Below are 22,453 nucleotides of genomic sequence, written 5' to 3'. Positions count from 1 at the left end.
GGAAGCCTGTTAAACAACCAGTCCCTCATCAAAGGAAGTGGTCATGGGATAAGAGGGAAGGTCCTCTCTTGGCACAGTAACTGGTTAAAAGACAGGAAATAAATGGTAGGAATAAATGGTCAGTTTTCAGAATGGAGAGAGGTAAATAATGGTGTCCCCCAAGGGTCTGTACTGGGACCAGTACTGTTCAACATATTCAGAAATGATCTGGAAAAGGGGGTAAACAGTAAGGTGGCCAAAAATTTGAAGATGATACAAAACTACTCGAGACAGTTAAGTCCAAAGCAGACTTCAAAGAGTTACAAAGGGATCTCACAAAACTGGGTGACTGGGCAACAAAATGGCACATGAAATTCAGCGTTGATAAATGCAAAGTAATGCACACTGGAAAACATATTCCCAACTGTATATATAAAATGATGAGGACTAAATTAGCTGTTATCACTCAAGAGAGAGATCTTGGAGTCACTGTGGATAGTTCTCTAAAAACATCCACTCAGTGTGAAGCAGCAGTCAAAAAAAACTAAGAGTGTTGGGAATCATTAGGAAAGGGATAGATAAGACAGAAAATATTGTATTGCCACTTTATAAATCTGTGGTATGCCCACATCCTTGAATACTGTGTGTGGATCTGGTCGCCCCATCCCAAAAGATATATTGGAATTGGAAAAGGTACAGAAAAGGGCAAATACAGTTATTAGGGGTATGGAAAAGCTTCCATATGAGGAGAGATTAATAAGACAAACTTTTCAGCTTGGAAAAGAGATGACTAAGGTGGGATATGATACAGGTCTATAAAATCATGACTGGTGTGCAAAAAGAAATAAATAAGGAACTCCTTGACAGAGGATGTTGTGAAGCCCAACACGATAACGGGGTTCAAAAAAGAATTAGATAAGTTCATGGAGGATAGGTCCGTCAATGGCTATTAGCCAGGATAGGAAGGGATTGCTGTTTGCCAGAGGCTGGGAATGGCCAATGGGATGGATCACTTGATGATTACCTGTTCTATTCGTTCCCTCTGAAGCACATGACATTGGCCACTGTCAGAAGACAGGGTAGTGGGCCAGATGGACCAATGGTCTGATTCAGTTCTTATGTTAACCTAAACTCCACCCAAACCCTGAATGATATTGATTCCCACTGAACTAGTTATTTCTGTTAATGTGAGCAGTGAAAGAGCCAATGATCACATGAAAGTGTCCATTATTAGGGTCCAGAATCACCCTCCCACTGAGATGAAGGGGACAGTTCATAGGCCTCTGAGCTATAGTTTTAGGTTGTCTCCTTGCAGGCTCAGGAACGTCAGAACAAACTGGATCAACACAAAACAACCAAAAGAGTGAGACTATTTAAAGAAAGACTGATTCCATGGAAACCAACAGAAGCACCAGGTAAGTGTTAGATACATTCTGTACTATACCACTTGTATTAGCGCTGTGGCTTTAGAAAAAAAAGCCACCTTTGTGGTAGGATTACGTATGAGTAGGGATGGAGAGTGAGCAAGATTAATCATCACTGTACTCTCATTACGGTCTTTTTTTAGTAGTTTTTATCTGGTAATTGGTAAATTAAGGGGCCCTGGTTAAAAAACCCATTCTTTCAAGAACTGAAAAACCTTGAACTGTCAAAATATATTGAGCCTTCAATAGTCTCTAACACAGCCTGAAACTCAATGACGTGAAACCTCAATACTAATGCCTTCTTTATGTGAAGTATTTTATTTAAAATTTATGTCCAACTTGACTCTGAAGACAAGGTAACAGTCAGTATTACTTACTATTAAGAATTACCTAACAATTATATAGTGCTTTTTATTTAGAGAGAGATTTACAAAAGGAGGGTAAGTATCATTAACCCCAGTTTTATGGATGGGAAGCAAAGAGGATAAGTGACTTGTCCAGGATCATACATCAAGTTAATGGAAGAGTTAGGAATAGAACTTGGGTCTTTTTACGTGAAAGCTTGTGCTCTATTGATTGGACCACACTGCCTAGCATACCACCTGCACCATGCAAATTGCAACAATTTATTACCAGCATATTCCTCTATCTTAGAATAAGTGTTACTATGTTACAATACTTCCTACACAAATTCTGTAAGTAGTGTTTACTTCAAGGGGGAAATTTTTATACTAATCAAAAAGTTTTTTCTGAAAAACTAGATTAGAACTATATTGTCTTTCTGTTCTGTTGAGCTAGAACCCTTAAACACAAATATGAAGCTTGTGTAGTGATCTGAAGCAGTGTTTTTGAACCCCTCATTCTTAGATTTCTGTAAAGCTTTGGTTTAGTATGCAACATGCCACTATATCCCTACAAACATCTTAGCATTCAGGGTTTGTTTCTAGAGTGGGAGAAGTTAGTTAACTACATTGAGACCTCTAACAGAGAGCAACAGGTTTCCTCCTAGTCTTCTCCACTAAGTGTAGCTTCTTTCTGGAACACAGAACAATGTATCTAGTCTTACAGCTCTTCACAAACTGCTTGTAGGCTGAAACTTTCTGATATATTCTTAGTAAAAAACAAGGGCTAGAAACTGATGCAGCATAAATGAATAAACACTCTGGGGAAGTATGAAGAGGGGATTATTTGGACACAGAACACTGTAATTTCAAACTGCTTTATTTTGCATGATGGCTGTCAGGAGTAATTCAAATGTGCCACAGTGGGTTTTAGTGCTGAAACTCCATTGCTGTATACTGGAATTCAGAGTGAAGCTTATCTCGCTCACGTAGGTACATAAGGGCTGAGGCAGAGAAATGCTGTGTGCCAAAATATTTTTAAAAAGTCATTGAACAGGATTATTAAACTCACTAAAGCAATATGCCAAAATCCACAAAAGAAGAGACTCGCTCTAACAGCAAATGAAGCTAATTACTTGCACCTTTTTTATTTTATTTTTAACAAGAAAATAGAGCTACACTGAATTTGTTTAAAAAAAAAAAAAAAAAAAAAAAAAAAACCTAAACACAGCCAGATTCACTGCTCTCTGGTCCCTACATACTACAGGTATGTTAAACTATAATAATCTCAAAAAGGCAGCACCACGTCTAGAATCACATTTTTATTGTGAAAGTCAGACCATCTCCCCTTTGGAGCAGAGAAGCTACTCCACAGTTAGGGAGAAGCCTGGCAACCTCTCTTTCTTTATGCTAAACTGAACAGTGGGGTTTAACAACTCCCATCTTAAAGACTGCCTTGAAACAGGACACATATCGGGCCCTATTCAGAGGGCCCTTAATGCCCCGACTACAACAGGGGTCAAGGACACTTGGACCTCGTCTACACTGCAAACTTATGTCAGTATAAGTATGTCACTCAGGGGTATGGAAAATTGAACTCCCAGTGTAGACAGCGCTATATCACTAGGAGGGCTTCTCCCATTGACATAGCTGTCACCACTTGGACAGGCGGAGGCATTGGCAGCACCTGCACAGGTGCTACAGTGACACAGCTGTACGGGTGCAGCTGCACCACTGCAGTGCTGTATGTGTAGACGAGACCTCATCATCTTGCAGGTGGTACACTGTACAATGCAAAGTGGGCTAAAGTAAGCTAGAGTAACAGAACAGGGTATGTAGGTAACACTTAACCTCTCTACTTCACAACTACAAAAGTCAGGATAATTCCCCAACATTTAAAGCACTTTTGAAAGCCACACATCAAAGAGCACTATGTCCCTACTGTACTGGTACAAAGTGTTGAGTGTCTCATGCAGTAAAGCTATCAGCATTAGGTACCTTTTCACCTAAAAAGGTCTGTTGTAATTCTGATGCTCACATTAGACTGGTTTTTGCTGGCAGTACATTAGTAATGAGAGCCAATGTCTATGGCTTAGTTTACACTTAAGTTTTACAGGCATAGTTATGTTGGTAAGGATGTTTTATTTTTTCTGAAGTCACACCCCTAACCGACATAGCTATTCTAGCAAAAGCCCCAATGTAGGTGCAGTTACAGCAACAAGAGATTGTCCTTTTGGCAGTATAGTTTATTTCATTCAGGGAACTGGTTTAAGCAATACTGGAAAAATAACTCTTTTGCTAATATAAACTGCCACAAGCTGCTAAAGTGGCAAACCCTTTCTAGTGTAGGCAAGACCTATGACCATTTGAATAAGAATTTCAACCAGCCAAAAAGCCTTTTTTTAAACATACTTTAAAATTAGCATTAACGATGGCCAGTGGCTCACAAACTATAATCTGTGGAACACTTGCACATGGTCTGTTGACACCCAAGTGGTCATATGGCTCTTCTGTTTTCAGCTGCTAAATTGCATCTTGATTTTAAGAAGGCTTTTGACAGTCCTACATGACTCTCTCATAAGCAAACTAGGGAAATGCAGTTTAGATAAAATTACTATCAAGGTGGGTGCACAATTTGCTGAAAGACTGTACTCAAAGTAGTTTATCAATAGCTCGCTGTCAAACTGTGTGGGCATATCTAGTGGGGTCCCATAAGTCAGTCCTGGATACAGGTCACTAATGACTTGGTAAGGGAGTGGAGAGAGTGCTTATAAGGTATCATCTGCTAACTAAGATGGGAGGGGTTTGCAAGCACTTTGGAGGAATGGATTAGAATTCAAAACAAATGGGAGAATTGGTCTGAAATAAACATGAAATTCAATACAGACAAGTGTAAAGTACTTCACTGAGGAACGAAAAACCAAATGCCCAACTACAAAATGGGGAATAACTGGCTAGATGGTAGTATTGCCAAAAGGGATGTGGGGGTTATAGCGGATCACAAATTGAACACGAGTAAACAACGTGAAGCAGTTGTGAAAGGCTAATACCATTCTGGAGTGTATTTAATAAGAGTGTCATATGTGAGACACAGGAGATAACTGAACTCTACTTGGCACTGGTGAGGCCTCAGCTGGAGTATTGCATCCAATTCTGTGCACCACACTTTAGGAAAGATGTGGACAAATTAGAGACTGTCCAGAGAAAAGCAACAAAAATTATAGAAGGTTTAGGAAACCTGACCTAGGAGGAAAATTAATAAAGAAACATGTTTACTCTTGAGAAAAGAAGATTATGGCAGGGGGGGGGACCCAATAACATGTTAAAGTCTGTTATGAAGAGAACTGTGATCAGTTGTTCTCCATGTTCACTGAAAGTACAACAAGTAGAAATAGTTTTAATCTGCAGCAAGGAAGATTTAGGTTAGCAAGTTTTTCTTAATATTTATCTATAAAAGGTAATTAAGGTCTGGAACAGGCTACCAAGAGAGGGTGTGGAATCACCCTCTTTCGAAGTTCTTAAGGATAGATCGGACAAACCCCTGGCGGGGCTGGTCTAGGTTTACTTGGTGCTGCCTCATCACAGGGGGCTGGACTTCAGGCCTTTTTGAAGTTTCTTCCATCATTACATTTCTATGATTAAAAGGCAGTTAGATACACCTTACATGATTTCCTAATATTACCTCGTTATATAACTACCTTGCAATAGGTACCACCGAGGTTATACAATTTTGAATGGGAAGGGGTCTGCAGAGTATTGAATGGCAGAAGTGTCCAGGTGACATTCTATGAAGATGTGGTGCACTATGTCTGCAGAAAAGGACCTGGGGGTAACAGTGGATAAAAAGCTGGATATGAGTCAGCAGTGTGCCCTGGTTGTCAAGAAGGCTAATAGCATATTGGGCTGCATTAGGAGGAGCATTGCCAGCAGGTCATGAGAAGTGATTATTCCCCTCTGTTCGGCATTGGTAAGGCCGCATTTAGAATGTTGTGTCCAGTTTTGGGCCCCCCACTACAAAAAGGATGCAGACAAGTAGGAGAGAGTACAGCGGAGGGCAACAAAAGTGATTTTGGTCTGCAGAAGAGAAGAATGAGGGGGGATTTAATAGCAGCCTTTAACTACCTGAAAGGGGGTTCCAGGGTGGATGGGGCTAGGCTGTCCTTGGTGGTGGCAGATGACGGAACAAGGAGCAACGGTCTCAAGTTGCAGTGGGGGAGGTCTAGGTTGGACATTAGGAAAAAAAGTTTTTCACTAGGAGGGTGGTGAAGCACTGGAATGGGTTACCTAGGGAGGTGGTGGAATCTCCATCTTTAGAGGTTTTTAAGCTGAGGCTTGACAAAGCCCTGGCTGGGATGATATAGCTGAGGTTAATCCTGCTTTGAGCAGGGGGTTGGACTAGATGACCTCCTGAGGTCCCTTCCAACTCTATGATTCTATGTCATAGATTGAGAAATTTTGCTAGAGCACATTACGTTTTTGCACGGATTATGTTTTATGAGCTCTTTTACCAGGAAACCAGAATTACAACATGTACTAGACCTCAATCAGGGAAATGCTGACACTTTAGAGATCCAAGTAAAATACCCCAATATACCCTATATTGCAAGAACAGTGACGGTCTGAACAAAAACTAGGAAAGGCCCTGCTAAAAAGTGAAGAACAAGTACAGCAACATCAAGGAGGAAAGGGAGGAAAATAAAAAAGTCGATGGATTATAGTAACAGACAGAGTTTAGGGACTATGGTGCTAAAATTAAGGATATTTTAGAAACTACAGAAAGTAAAAGAATCATTGCTTTCTCTATGAAGGTCACCGGAATTTTTAACTGAATTATTAGATTAAGTAGTCATGGCTTCAGCTAAAAGGAAATCATGAACAAGGATAATATTAACATATTTACACATGTGTTTCTATAACATAATAGCCCTTGCACATTTGTTATACATGAAATGGTGTGACAAGCTTGACAACAGCGTAGTGAATGACAAGAGTGATGTGCTTAGGATGTGCCCTCAACTAGACATATGCAACTTACATTAGCATTACACATACACATATCAGGCTGGGGCAGAAGAGAGTCCTACATAAGGATCTACTCCCACAAAAAGTAGTTTCTGTTCTGGTTTCAGGCCAAGATTCTCTCTGGTTGTTTCCATTGCTACTCCTATAGCAGCATAATGGGTTTTTAAACAGAAAATGAAAAACTGTTTTGGGCATCAATTTAGTGTTATGTCAAATCGAACTATACAGAAACCAGTTTATAAACCACCACCAAGTTTTAAAATGTGAGACCATTCATATATATGATCAAAATATTCAAACTTGGAGCCTAAAGTTATTAATAGTGCTATACAAACACATGAAGACGTGTACACACACACACACACACACACACACACACACACAGAGAGTTCCTGCCCCAAGGAGCCTTCTATACAATCTACACACAAAGGGTAGGAGAGGAAACAGAGGCACTGAAAGGTGATGGGACTTGTCCAGGGTCATGCAGCAGAGCTGGCATCATAACCCAGATCTCTTGAGTCCCAGTCCACTGTCCTATCCATTAGATGAAACTGCTTCTCACGTTACAGTTTTAGAGCTAAAGATAGAAACAAAGAGGCTTCAAATGAAGCTACACCAATTCACATGAAGTGATCTTCTCCATAACAGGAGTTTGCATTTTGAATTGAATGCTAGAGCTAAATGTTCAAAATTTGGGGTAGGTACAGGTGGTTTACGTGCAAGGTGCTCATTCAAGCCAGTCATTACTCAAAGCCTCAAAAAAAGGTTCAGTTCACACTCTTCTTTTCCCAAGGGAAGATGTGATTGAGCCCCATGCTACTGTTAATTGCATTTTTTTTTTTAAATAAAGAAGTTAAAATTTTAGTCCTTAAGTCTTGATCTAACGGCTGCAATGAAGTCAATGGGAGATTTACCATTGACTTCTATGGCAGAAAATCTAGATTACTGCCAAGTAGTTTCAAAAATCTCATCAACCAACACTACTGCTACAGGCATGATTGTCTCAGACCTTTATGCAGTCTTTCTGCACGCATACCCTTCTTGGTGATAGGCCATAGCTTCCACTTTTCTACATGGGGAGCCCTACCACTCCACTACTCTGAGACTGGGTCCCCAGCTTTAGCACTTCTCTTTCCCACTTTGGCTTCTTCAGTAGATCCCAATGACCTTGTGCTTGGGCCCCTGCTGGAGATTTATGTTCTTGGGAGCTATACAACCAGCAGATGTTTGCAGGGACACAGGACAGCCTTTTCAAAGCAAAACATTATTAGTCAACTGGAATACAGTATTTAGGGCCATTAGGTTCAAATGGTAAAGCAAAGCCTGAATCTAACTTGCCAGCTTTCCCTTGTTTAGTTAGGTGGCTGCCGCTTTGTCTGGGCCTAGAAAGCAAACTATGTGCTTGCTGCAAAACATCTCTGGTCTTCCCCAACCAACGCCAGGCTGAAAACCTATAAGGAGCTCTTCCTGTTTTACATCCATATTAAATGCAGTTTTATTTCAAGTATTAAAGTAGCTGGATTTTTAGTGGAGTGGAGGAGCACTTGCAGCTCCTACTGAAGTTAACTGAAGTGGTAGGTGCTCATTCCTCCTTAAAATATAATTACTTGAATTTAAGTGCCCAAATTTGGCTTTATATGCCCAATTTTAGGCACTAAATTTGAATATTTTATCCATTCTCCTTAAAATAGTAATCAAAAGTATTTTCAACCCATACAACATTGCTGTTCATAACAGTCACAGGATTGTGCACATCATTTTATAAGCAGATCATCAAAACTAATACTAGATCCCAGAAACAATGTATATGAACCAGCATTTCCACTTACACAAAAACTTAAAAACCCATAAACCACAACCCCAAGGGCTATATGACATGCTGTAATGATAAAATTCATGTAAGAATGAAGAGGCACTTTTGCAAATGCCACCAAGTGTTCCCCTTGGAAACGAACAGCTGCTTGTGGGTATGAGTGAATGGCCTCCAAAACCCAGAGTTCAAAGACAAACTGCTCCAATTGTTTTGAGTGCAACTACTTCTGAGCGGTTTTTGAGAGCTACCTTTTCCTGGCAGCATGCTCCCTCAAGAGCCCTACTGCCCTTTCACATGGCCTTAACAGAAGCATGAGCTAACTTCCACATGAAGAGCCAGGGTGTGATAGAATGCACCCCTATATTCACACCTTATACACTACTGCAGGGGTGGCCAAACTTACTTACCCTCCGAGGCACATACAATCTTCAGAAGTTCCAGAGCCAGAGCATGCCTGCCAGCCCTCTGGGCTTTAGCCCTGCAGCGAGGTGGTGGTGGGGCTTCTGCCCCACTCCCGCTGAAGCCCCTGAGCCTTGGCAGGCATGCCCTGTGGGGAGAAGTCCCAAGCTCCCCACCCCAGTCTGGTGGGCAGAGAATAGGGTGGGGGGCATAAGGGATTCTGCGAGCTGCATTTTAACTGTAAAAGAGCTGTATGTGGCTTGTGATCTGCGGTTTGGCCACCCCTGCACTATTGTAATAATCTTTGTACAAAATATGCCCTGGAAGGTATCGTTTGAAAGCTAGTAGCTTGCCGGTCAATAATATAATGGTGGACTGTATGTAGCAACATTATATGTAAAGTTATGAATTCTCCATGAATGATGCTGGTGGCACATATTCAAGCCCAGGTAGTCCTGATTAGGCAGAACTGGTCAAGCAGGTCTTAAAGGAATGTGTGTTTAGCTCCATTTGTATACAAGTTGTAAACAGAGTCCTCAGATAGTGAGAGGGGGAAGGCAGGAGACAAGGAAAAATGCACATTTCAGCAAACAGAGGTAAAAAGAAACAGCATGGAACTTTGTTCACCACCAGCCTTCTTTACTGTTTGAATAAATTTTGCTTTGAGGGGTAACCTTCAAGAAAATGCACCACAAATGGGGACTGGACTATAAAAGTGAGGGGTAAAAACACTCCCAAAGTTCTCTCTCTTTCTCCTACGAGAACAAAAGAAAACAGGCCATTGGGAGCAGATGCTAACCTGAAGTTTCATCAGCAATACTACTGGAAACCTGAGGTAAGAACTTCATTTTGAACCAAGTTTAGAAAGTGATTTCTCTTGTAACTATTTCTGACTTCAATACCTCATTACCTTGTACTCACTTAAAACCCTTTGTAGTTAAATAAATTAGTTATATTCTTTAATCAAAAAACTAATACAGTCTTGTGAACTGTGTAGGTCACTCCATTTTAAAGTGGCAAACTGTTGTATTTGGATCTCCTTACAAGGGCAACTGACCTAATATCTGGACTACCCAGGAGAGGGCTGGACACTGCCAAACACACATTTTTTTGGGAGGGGAGAAGGGGGGAATCTAGAACTACAAGTGTGTTGGGGTCACCCTGCAAGTGATAACCAAGGCTGCTGGAAGCCAGAGTGTGACTGGTGTCTGCTGACAAGCTAATGGAATACAGCTCCAGCCGTGCTCCAGCAAAATGAGAGGACATGCTTTTGGTTGTAAATAGCAATCTTAAACTGCAAGAAAAATAACTCAAAAAGTTTTCAAAAATAAACCGCTCAAGATTTTGAATGATCTTCTAGTCTGCCTCAAAATAACCACTTTAGCTAGAAATATCTTAAGTTCATTTTCTGATGTCCTCAAAATTACATGATCAACACACAAGTGAAATTATTATTTTTAACTCCAGTTATTTAGGTCCATCTCCCTCAGAAAAAAAAAAAAAAGACAGACAATTGTGTTGTAGAGATGTTTGGCCACAGAGTCACCATGCAGAAGAATGACGGCAGTATATTACCACCTAGGTCTTCTACAGGTGGTTTCATAAATTCCAGTCCACTGAAGAAATAGCAAAAGCAGCATTACTGTGTGCCTGTTTTCTGATCTACCAATTCCTCCCATCCTAGATGCCTTTGCACCTCTACCCTTGCAAGAGGACAGAGGCAGTGTGGGATGTGATTTCCATTTCAGGGCCTCAAGTGCATATCACACATGCGCTGCCTGCTTGGCACATGTGTGTGGCTGTTATATATAGGTGTAACTACCAGTCAGAATTTGAACCAAGATTTGTTAGATATTTATCTGAATGATATTCTGCAGAGGATACGTTGAAGAGAATCCAATCATAGAAAAGTGTATATATTCACTTTCAGCTTCATTTCTAACAATTAACGTAAGCCTCAATGCTATCCTGCCATGGTTCCTATGGGGAACATTATAAACCAAATCATTGCCCATTTTAGGTACAGAATAAACCAAAGCATCAAAGAGAACAAAGACAACAAAGGACGATAGTGTACACAGTGATAAACTGGGTGTGGTGGCTGTTTACTAACAACAAGTAAAGCACAATTACACACAGTTCTTATATGCTAAGCACCTGTAGGCCAGAACACCCATGTTTTCTTTCATCCATTTATAAAGGTTAAATAGTTCCATACTTTGTAGATAATTTTTCATGACTCTTTTTTTAAAAATAATGTTGGGGAAGGGGGAAAGGAGGGTGCAAGAAAGTGGGATGACAGAAACCCAGTCAATCAATTTTCAGAGCCACAGGGACAAAATTTAGTAACAACTTTACTAATAATATCAACATTAAGCAACTGAACAGTTGATATCCTAAGTGTACAAGGCTATACATCTGGGTGTTGTGAATATAACATGATCTGAGATTTAAGCCTGTTTGCATCACTAGTGAGAGTTAAGTCAATCCCAATGAGTGAAGCAGCTTGCATAAGTAGTGTCAATGCATTGCATATGTAAATTTTATGGTTAGTCCTAAATAGGGTTTAAAGGCTTACCATGCAAGCTTCTCTCGCCTGATGTACTGATGGATCTTTTTCTAGGACTGTTTTATAATCCTCCAGGGCTTCATCTAGTTTTTCTGTTTTTTCATATAGTTCTGCTCTCCTCAGCAGAGCCCTGATATAATTAGGATCTAGTTCGATTGCTGGAAAATTAAAACAAAGTGGTACGTTTTTATGGAGTGTTTCTACATCCCACTCAAATCAATGGTTAAGTGAATACATATATCTTGAAGTTAATGGTTGATATTTTCAGCATGTATTTTTATTTATTTATTAAAATAAAATAAAGCACAGTACCAGTTTAATATATTTCATCGGGGGACTACAATCCGCACTTGCAAGGGAAAGACTCAATCAAAGAGGGTTCTTTGCATCTCTATGGGCCTGTCTACGCGGGAGGTTTAATTCACAGTTTTCGCACACTAACTGGTGAGTTTTAGATAGTATGCAATAACTACAAACACATGGTCAACTGTTTTCTGATTCAGTACAGATTAGTGTGTCTACACTGCATAGACTTTATGCAAAGTAAGCTTGCAGAATTCTGGGCAGGTATTCCATGGTGCTTTGCCTCATGCTGTGCTCCCTGCATTCTGCAACTTTTCTCACTGCACACATGAGATGCATAACAGAAGCGTGCCAGAAGGGACTGGGTCTTGGGGTATTATTTATATTATACATAGTAATTATACTGGAAACTTCAGAGATAATTTGCAGAGTACCATAAAGCCAATATACTACAATACATGATCTGTAAGATAAAAAGATAGCAGATTTAGACAGATCCACAGAGGATGAATTTCTCTTCATCTGCTGGTATAAGTCAAAAGTAACTCCACTGAAGTGCTTCTGAACCTACACTGATAACAGATTAAATCTGGCTCAGTGCCTATAAGTGAATGGGTAGACTAGTTCTAAAAATTACCAGAGAACCATGTTGATTCATTTTATGCTTTTTTCATCTCCTTATTCTCCAGGCAGGCACGGCCATGATTACTGGTGCAGCTGGGACTGAATACTAAACTGTTTGCATCTATATACCACAGTAACCTGCTAATAAATAAGCTCTCAAGACATTTCTCCAGCCAGTTTACAAGGAAAAAGCAGTGAAAAGCACCTTTTTTTTAAAAAAAGAAAAACAAAAACAAACAAAAAAAAAAACACCAAAAAATTCTTAATTTAAGCAATGCAGCCCAAAATATTCTAGCCAAGCATAGCTTGTTTCTTCTTTTTAGAAGAAGGACAAGGACAATGCTGCAATCAGCAAGATGCAGGTCAGTGTGAATTGCTTTGCTATGCTCCTAGTGTTGCATTGCAGCTTGTGAGCCAAGCCCCTAGAGACTGTCAAATGATGGTAAAGTTTAAATCGTGTAATGTTGAACAGCTGATTGATTTCGTTTCAGCCAGTACAAAATTAGCAGAAGCAAAAAAAAAAAAAAAAAAAAAAAAAAAAAAATCAAAACATCCCAATCAAAAACCGGAAAGACAAAGCAAGCAAAGTGGTACAAGCCAGTTAAATTTTGCTACTTTCAAAAAGGCAAGAATACTTGTAACACAAAAAATGCTTACTGTATAAGCAGTGCTGGCACTAAGCCACTGAATTAGTTCTCCAATTGGTAAAGCTGGACTTTTGTCCCAGCTGTCATAAAGAGTATAATGCACATCCAAGACTAGACATCTGGGGATTTGCATATGGGTGAGTGGATGGATGCAACAGTACACAGCTGAACAGATTTCACCAAGAGCTGCAGACATAAAACTAGGCAACATGGGATGAGAGCATGAGCTCAGCAATAATGCAAAAGACTTTGACAAAGGGGGATTTGCTAATGCCTTTAATTCCAAGGGACCACATAATTTCTTGCACTTCAAGGTTAAAACTCGAAGACTTGGAGAGCAGGGTTGGGTTTACATGAGTAAGTGCAGGAAAAAGGGCAGCTTCTGTGATAAAGATTTTGCTATCATCACACTGCAAACATTCTTATTTGCAATGGGGAAATAAGATATTTCAGGTAGTAAAAGCCTGACAGCCATTTTATAAAGTTAATCCAGGTTACTTGCCCCTTTCACCATGACTTCCCTGAGTCTTTTTTTTTTTTTTTTTTTTTTTTTAAAGTTGCCTTGCCAAAAATTGCAGCCCTACTGTTTGGCATGATTTCTGCACCAATGACATTGCACTACAGCAGCACGGTCAGAATAAGGAAAAATGATCGTACCTTTGCTGCAGTCACTTAGGGCAGCTTCTGTCTTGTCCTAAAACCAAAATCAATAATATTAGTTTTGTTTACCCATTTTTACTGACATATTTTACTGAATACGTACAAATGAGTGCCAGTTGGGAACTAATATATTTGTAGAGACTTGGATACCCACTGAAAGCCTTAAATTACATTAGCAGTATGCTAGAGATGTCTAAATTAGAAAGAGACCAGCTTTCCATGAGAGAGGTTAGTGTCAGTCAAGTGACTGCACACTCATTCATTTTGCACTTAGCAGCTCACAGAAGGCAGTGTGCAAAAGGCTGAGTCACTCATGCAGGCCCCAACTCAGGGCTGGTTCACACTGACCGCGCGATTCGGCAGCAGTCGACGGGAATTACGCAAACTACACAGAGTAGTTTGCATAACTGATGTCGACTGCTCAGCTTCCCTTCTGCGCGCTGTTCACACTGCGCTGAGCCATTCCCGTCGACTCAGCGCTACGCTACTTGAGGGGGAGGGGGGGGACACGATGATGACTTAGTCGACTTCCTGATAGATTGAGAGGGTCTCACTGACCTCTCAATCGATCCTGAAAGATCGATCTGGCGGTGGCAATTTTGCCGCTGTCAGTGTAAACGTAGCCTCAGTTGAAGTGTCTACTGCACTTATCTCCACTTACTGGGATCTGGTCCGGTTGCTTGAGGAGTTAGATCTAAAGCCATAGGCCCACACTTCCCTAAGCTGCCAGCTCAGTCCCTGTCCATGTATGCTGATCTACTTGACAGCAGATTGCTGCCTTTAACATTTACATACAGTGCTCTGCAAAGAACAATGCAGTAGACACTTTGCAGTGGAAGGGACTAGTGCACATGGGCTCTGCAATGAAAGATGAGAGGGTATCCAGCTGTAATGGAATGAGGGCAGATAAAAGGTTTAAGAAACAAACATCCTGTTTTCATCCAATAACTGGAGTAACAGAGAACAAGGGCTGAGAAAGATATACAATGCAGGAGCAGAATGGCTTCTAAACAGTGTTTTTTTCCAGAAGGCACCAGCTGGTCTTTCAAGAAGTGTCTTGATTAAACTATCTAGCGAAGTGCTGATTAAACATATCCATAGCAAGCATATATTTAAAAAAATATGACTGACCATAAGTTATTGCAGAAGCCCCTTAAAACAAGGATATTTTAGATCTCCAGGGCCTGGTATTAGCCTAACCAAAAAACATTAGTTTATAAGGAGACATACTAATTGTTTGTATCCAACTCATTTATTCCCCTTGGAGACTTTGGCCATTACTGGATTTTTTCCCCAGTGACATGGATTTTTAACATCTGGATTGTGAGGCTATTTTCCTGTTTATATATTCAGACAGCATTCATGTTTGAGAGATTATTGCAACAGCTGCTGAGAATCTTTTCTCTGCTTTAATGGTCTGGTAGTACAAAAGTAGTTTAGGTGGTTCTACTTGAGCAGAAATGCTCAGCTGACTCTCTGGCACTTAATATCAGCTTGACGACAGAGTATTCTAATATTAGAGACTGTCACAATGTTTTCTATCCCCAATTCTCTCCCTGCATGTTGGACGGTCATGCAAGTTTTCCTCAAGTATTGTAAATAACTGGTGGGCGTGGGGGAAGAAATACACATCTCTATTCAGAATACATTTAAAAGCAACAGAAGAAATTGCTTCCTACTCCAAAGTTCTTGGTTCCCCAGAGGTTATTTAGCAACATATCTGTGGCCCATATAGAAAGTGTTGAAAATTGTATAAGCTTTTCTATGAGGTATGACATTCAAGTGCCTCAGACAATTAATTTAGACCAACCACTTCTCTGTGATGCAGGGAAGTATTGCTGAATGCTCATGTTAGGTTCTGCTCCAGCTCCCACTGAAGTCAATGGCATAATTCTCACTGGCCTAAATGGGAATAGGATAAGGCACTAAGGGGTTGTCCTTGCTAGCTCCTCACTCTTCTCCATTACCCTCTTTTTCAGTAAAACTCTGCAACAATTCTGGCAGCACATTTATTGTGATGAAGCCCACCATACCCACATCGTAGCTTTTAACTGATTTTTTAAAAAAACTGAATAGAGGCATAGTTGATTGGTGTTCTCACAGCAGATTTTCTGCCAACTTATGTTTATGTCTCCACACCTGCCATGCTGCTTAAAGGTGTATCAGTGCATTCTGGTAACATCTGGGCAGCTATCCCCTTGTGACTGTAGTAGGAAGTGAGAACCTGAGACCTGAGGCCTAGTATAAAAGGCCTAGAGTACAAGGCCTGAGGCCCAAGCTGAAACAGTAGCGAGGCCCTACAGTTATAAAGCAGAGTTAGCAGAAATCAGGCTGTAAATCTGCGTGCAAGTTCACAGAAACCAGCAAGAACAAAGCTGGTATTGCAAAAAAGCACACATATTCCTAAAGAAGTGCTAGGCACAAGATACTCACACAAGCACATTCCAGAAAGGCAGTATCAGAACGACCCGATATCAAGTATGGTACAAGTATGTTCCCCAAAGATAACAAGGATATGCTTTAAGATAAGGTCAGGATGACAGTATGATGGCTAAAGGTTTTTTGATCAAACCAACATGTACAAGGTAAAGGGGAGTTTCTAACCACATCAGAGGGGCAACACGTATCAGTGTATAAAAGAGGGTCTCAAAGGGAATGTCCTTGTCCAGCCGAGTGGGGAATGGAAAGTCCTGCCATTCACTGAGCCGCATCCATTGTCACAGCCATACATGTGCTAGTGTACCGGTAATCACTGAACCAGGGCATTAGGACCATGTTTTGTCAGCAATAAACCTGGCTGGGTGCCTTTGCTACTGAAACAGAGTCTGAGTGGATTTATTGGGCAGTTCGATCAGAGTCTGCTGCACAGCCTAGCCAGTGCAGTACATAGAGAGAACACGCATGCAGCCAACGCCTGATGACAGTGACTAAGAGCAGCAGCAGTAGCATATGAGGCAGTATACGCTAGTTTGTCCTACCACACAGAAAGCTGAGACAAAAGAGGACCAGCCAGACTTGTTGGTGAAAGCATGGTTAGGAAGTCCTGCCCACATCATAACCCACTGATCTGGTTACTGCAAGGCAACCATATGACAATTTAGGCCTCCAGAAGGGCCAAAACACTGATCTGCCAAAGTTATTAAGCAAGAATTAAACAGGTGATAAAGATACTAGCTGTGTTTCGAAACAACTATGCCCACAACTGGTTATGAACTGTTAAAAGTTGTAGCATGGACATATATGTAGCATGGATAAGTTGTAGCATGGACTCTAACCAGTGGGAACAACTGCATTTTTCAAATCAGTTCCCCTCACCTCCCCCTCCACACACACCCGCCCCAAATCATCACCAGTGTTTCTACTGACATGGACTTCCACTCCCTCCCCGTCAAAAAAAAAAAGTCAGAGTAGCAAAATCTGGAAACTATGGATTAATTCCTTCAAAATTATTCCTTGACTCTTGTATTTTCACAATACTCAGAAAGTATATTCACCTGTTTCATTCTTGCTGCAGCTCTGTTTGAAAACAAAACAGACCTGTCTTTTTGGTAGCAGGCTGGGCAAACTTGTAGAGCTTTCTTATAGAAGTCTTCTGCTTCCCCATATTCTGAAGATTGAAGAGAAAAAAAAACACAACAACATTCATTTAATTTGCCTGTAGAATTAGTGAGCATCACATAGCTTAAACTCTCTGGAAATACGTTCCTCAATATCTGAAGCAACATCAGTTTTATACTAAACCAAGACTCTGCTGCTCTGAGAAAAAGTACCCTGCTGACTATAGTTCTGTCATTTTAAATCAGCACCCACAGGATATTAGCTATGTTAAAATGCCGTGAGACCTCTTCCCATGGCTACACTCTCACGACTCGTGCCACTGCTGTGCAGACTTTAATTCATATGTCTCACTTCCAAACTTTGCACTTTCTTTGAAGTTAGAAGTGAAGTAGTCTCAAAATAAAAACATATTTAGATGAAGCTATCCCAGTAACGATCTCAAAGAAATCACATGACATCAGCACCTCCTCCCAAACCCTAGAGAGGAATCCTGACATGATGAGAGATGCTAAATCTATTTAAAGAAAAGAACAGTTCTTCTCTAGATCATGCCTTGAGGATACACCTGTATCGAAGCTTTGGACAGCAAGGGGGCAAGTAAAGGAAGGAGAGACTTGTTATTAATCAATATCAGATTTTCAAAAAGTAAAGATACAGCAGGTTGGCTCCACCCCTGCCCCCGTTTATTACAGCAATAAGGTTTCTTTACACATTATGTCAAAGTTTCAATCATCCAGTATAGAAAGCTCTCTCTAGTGAGCTGTTTAGGAAGCAAACAACCACCTAATTGTTGGCAAGTATCCACTTCTACGGGATCATTACTCTAATAAGTATATTAATGATCCTTTCCTTTGGTGTGCATTGCACCAAGCACTTTTTAAGCATTTGGTCTCTAGCATTTATTGTTGGCAATTAGCTACCCCTCATCCCCTTTATTTGATGGTGGTATTATGAGAGGGAGAGAGAGACTCAGGAGTGCTGTACAAGACATCTACTTTAAGATTTTCCCACAGTATCTGACTAAGTGATCTAAGTAATCACTAATTTCAGAATTTATTATGTTAAAACAACATTGACTCACCTCCTTTCTTAAACTGCTTGTTTCCTTTCTCCTTTAACATCGTGCTCTCCTTTCTTCTTTTCTGCAACAGATCAGAGAATTTCACAATGTCTCATAGTATTTAACTGAAATGAACAAGTAGGTCAGCCACAGTTCTGCATTACTGTGAAAGGAAATCAGAATAAAAATTCTGGAGCATTTGACAGCTACAAAGGTGTTGTCTGTAACCAGTTAGTTTACTATTATATAAATCTGGTGCATCACCACACTGGACATGTGCATAAAGGGCTCTGATTTATAAAACTAAAATGACAAGGAACATTTTAAAAAGTAATTTTGGCGTTTGCTGCTTCTTTTGGGGCAATAGTACTTTACCAGGGCAATTTAATTTCATTCCATTCAAACTGGCTACATAAGACATGTCTAGACAGTGAAATCCCGCAAGATATTGTTTGAGACATCCTGTCCAAAAAGTTTATAATCAGCTGGCTGTGAAGCCTGATTAGGACGGTCTAATATTGGTGGCATGCAGAAAGTGCATTTCCAATGCAGCAGAGATAACAGACCGGTCCAAATGTGATACTATTGTCTTGGAATGGATTCATTATGCAGAAGGCTAGGTTAAAAGAACAATCTTTTGGTTCTAGTGAAAGTAATGTAGATGTCAGGCACTATGAGCAGCTAGAGTCTGAAAAACATGTCATCAGCAGAAATACGTGCGTATTTCTTTCCTTAGTAAGCCCATCTTTTCCTTGCTGTATCTCTTAGTATTGCTCACAGATGACTAAACAACCTTCAAAACCAAAGGCTGGGAGAAGGTTCCATTAGATGGTGAAAACTGCAGGAGTGTGCATTCAACCATGAATATCTAACAGCACTGCCAGCATAAGTGAAATTGGCATGAATGTCTTTAGCCCCCCTATGCTGCAAATACAAAGGACATCACCAAGCCATCTCCAAATGATCACTAAGGTATACTTCACACACACAGCTCATGAACATAAAAACAAAGTGTCATAGGGTAAGAGTACAAGAGACCTGAGATGCAAGAGAAAGTGCAGCTCCTTATTATTTCTGTGCCAAGTGATCATTTTGACCATTGATTTCTTATTTGTGTGTGTGCTCATGCACACACGCACACACCCCCCCCGCTCAAATTGAAAGCTTATAAATTACAGGTCATTGAGCGATTAAAAAGCCAACAGTGGGGAAAGGAGCAGTTTCCTTCCCTGTAGATTGTATAAATCAAGGATTAATGCGATTATCAATATCGCACAGAACATCTCCTTGGAAACAGCTAAATATAGTACTCTGTGTGGAGAGCTGCATCATTTCACAGCTGTGCCAAAAAGCAGATTCAAATGCAGTACAAAGAGAGGGGTTCTTTCTACTGCCTGCTTTGCCTTCGGAAAGTAGTTCTCCCAACCACAGACACCACACTGATAATCCAGAAACTACAATAGTTTTCACAGAGCAGATTTAGGGGAACACCACGCAGTTTACTAATCACAAATAAGTTCACACAAGGATCTTGTTCTGATCCTTTGGATACATGCTCAGATATCAAAAACTCATCCAATGAACAGGAGATGAAGTGTGCTCCCCAGCATTCTACTCTAACATTTACAAACCCCATGCATGGTGAGATATTGAAGGCAGTGGATAATGAGCAAACACTGCATCGTCTTTCAAAAGTCCAGAATGGAGAAATGGCAGTTTTAAACAAGGCCTTATTCAGCACTCCAGCATGAAGGCAAGGAGAACATAAGGGCACTTAAATAAAGCAAATAAGTTGGCACATGAAGGGTATAAATGCCTGTTCTACATTCAGGACTTGGCTGGCCTATTTAGACAACTATATCTGAAGACTGAGCAGTCATGGGCTTGAGCTAAAGGAAAGCAGCATCTGCAAAGTCATTTCCTGATGTATGGATGCTGCATAGACTAGAAATGTATATTCTCTACCGTACATGCTTCTTGAAGAGAAAACTACAAAATATAGAAATAGATTTTACAACAGTGAACAAAATATTAAGATACCAGTATGTAGCAGGTCAGCAGTGTTTGCCTTCAAACCTCACTGGTAGGTGGTGATGACCCTGATGGAAAACAAGTAGTAAGGTCCCTGCTTTATATGCTATACTTCCAGCTCAGGCAAGTAACATCTGCAAAGTGACTGGTCATCAGTTTACTGTGATCCTATCAGAACTGTTTTGACACGTATCAATTTTCTTTTCATTATAAGTGAAAAAAAATTGTAAGTGACTTGTCTTTGGGACAAATTTTGCAGAATGTCATCCCACTGCCCCACCGCCTTATTTTTAGAGTGAAATTTAAGTAGCTGCAGGGCAGATTGCCTGTTCTTCAATCTGTGACAGAAGTGGGTCAGACTGGATTCTCAGAACATTCTACTAGGAGCAGGGAGGGGAAAAAAAAAAAAAAAAAAAAAGTAATCTTGACCCTTTGTTTCCCCTGAGGCTTTATTAATATGATCACTGAATCATGTATAACTATTCTGACTTACTTAATTATGTTTTTGTGTGTTATTCATAAAAGAAATCCAAAGATCCATTTTCTGCAGTGTAAAATGTTTAAGAACAGGGAAATTATGAACCAGATAATAGTATACCACTGTCAGGAATTTAAATTTCTGTCAATTCATGCATCCAAAAAGAAAAAGAAAAAGCCCAGTGAAAATGTTAAGTTAAATGCAGTTACTTCTTATAAACTAATCAAGTGATCCTTAATCAGGGGCTTTCTTTGACCATACTTAACATTAAGAGAGGTTTATGAAAACGGGAACTATAAAGTAGTTGTTATTGCTTGAGTTTGAAGCGAATTAGAATCACAGTGTAAACTTGTCTGGTAATCAGCAAAGGAGACTGAAGATTAAAGACTGACCCAAAGTAAGAGGCAGAAGGGAAAATCCCCCCCCCCAAACATAAAAGACACCTTGGCCTCCTGACAATAGAGCACTAGTCCAAGAGAAAGACCATGAAGTACAATCACATGACCATTGCTACTTTGTCAAAAAAATATCAAAGGTTAAAAATGAAGGCAAAGTGAGCTAGTTTGCTATTGAAGGAAAACAAGCTATGCTTCTTTACACTTTATTCTGTAGTGATCAACTTTATAAAAAATGAGAAGCTAAATCTGTATATTTATCCTTCAGCTGTCACTGTTAACAGATACCTACCCTGCTATCTTACAATACTCCCCACTCAGCAACACCTCCCCACTGAATTCCCCTGGCTTTTTCTTATACATTTTATTTGATGGATTGATTTTGCCCTACTGGTGAACTATACTTGTGCCTCTGAGAAAAATGGAGCCAAGAAGAGCATGTGCTCTCCCCCTTCTCTCTCTGAGGTTATTTATATAATGTGAAAATGCATCTCTGGGTCTTAATGACCTCACTAGAAGGTGTACAAGAAGCAATTGTTTGTGCTGAATGAGGTTCTCTCACCAAAGGGTGCAAAACACAAAGTCACTTACGTAATTAAGGAAATATAAGTTTCTCAGCCTCAAACTCCATTTCCTGATTGTAAATCACTATTTAGCAGCTGTCTGCTTCCCTCTGCAGTCTTATAAAGTCATTGCTACCTCATGAATTCAAGCATCTAAGCTTCACCTTAGGAGTGTGGTGCTCAGGTCAACCCCAAGACTTAATGCTGTTAATAATAGTCTCAATTCTTAACAACTGTTTATTTACATAACAGATTATTATGTATCTTCTCACTGCCCTATCCCTGATCATCCCCTGCATGTGCTGCTCACAAACCAGGGGTAAGAGGATAACTTTAGTCTCCATTCTCATTAAATCTTTGGCTTCTCTGTGCGAGTTAGTGAGAAATGCGAGGGCGATGAAGCAAACCCTCAGAGCTGTAAAGTAGATTTTCAAAAGTGAGTACTGTAGCCACTTCACAGCAGCATACAAGAGTCATAGACTAGGTTTCTTACTTTTGTGTGCTTAGTGTCTCAAGCTGGTAGCAATTGTACTTTCCAGAGAAGTGAAAAAACTGAAAACTAAGACTAAATAAGTCAGCTAGTGATG

The 22,453-nt window shown here is 40.2% G+C and overlaps 1 protein-coding gene across 7 annotated transcripts in view; it reads right to left on the bottom strand.

Moving 5' to 3' along the window:
* TTC1 (tetratricopeptide repeat domain 1) overlaps positions 1 to 22,453 on the bottom strand; it is a 53,401-nt gene that overhangs the window by 17,674 nt on the left and 13,274 nt on the right. For all 7 annotated transcript variants that reach the window (XM_067566605.1, XM_067566603.1, XM_067566610.1 and 4 more), the window contains 4 exons: positions 18,421 to 18,481; positions 17,276 to 17,388; positions 13,779 to 13,815; positions 11,557 to 11,705 (listed from right to left, as the gene is read on the bottom strand). In XM_067566605.1, the coding sequence (XP_067422706.1) occupies positions 11,557 to 11,705; positions 13,779 to 13,815; positions 17,276 to 17,388; positions 18,421 to 18,481 (360 nt within the window). The remainder of the gene's footprint in view (positions 1 to 11,556; positions 11,706 to 13,778; positions 13,816 to 17,275; positions 17,389 to 18,420; positions 18,482 to 22,453) is intronic.

This window comes from Emydura macquarii, unplaced genomic scaffold (genome assembly GCF_026122565.2).
Source record: "Emydura macquarii macquarii isolate MOO-44397 ecotype Brisbane River unplaced genomic scaffold, CSIRO-AGI_Emac_v2 contig_2768, whole genome shotgun sequence".
In the NCBI taxonomy this organism is placed as follows: Eukaryota; Metazoa; Chordata; order Testudines; family Chelidae; genus Emydura; species Emydura macquarii.
This window is presented reverse-complemented; position numbering and strand designations above follow the sequence as displayed.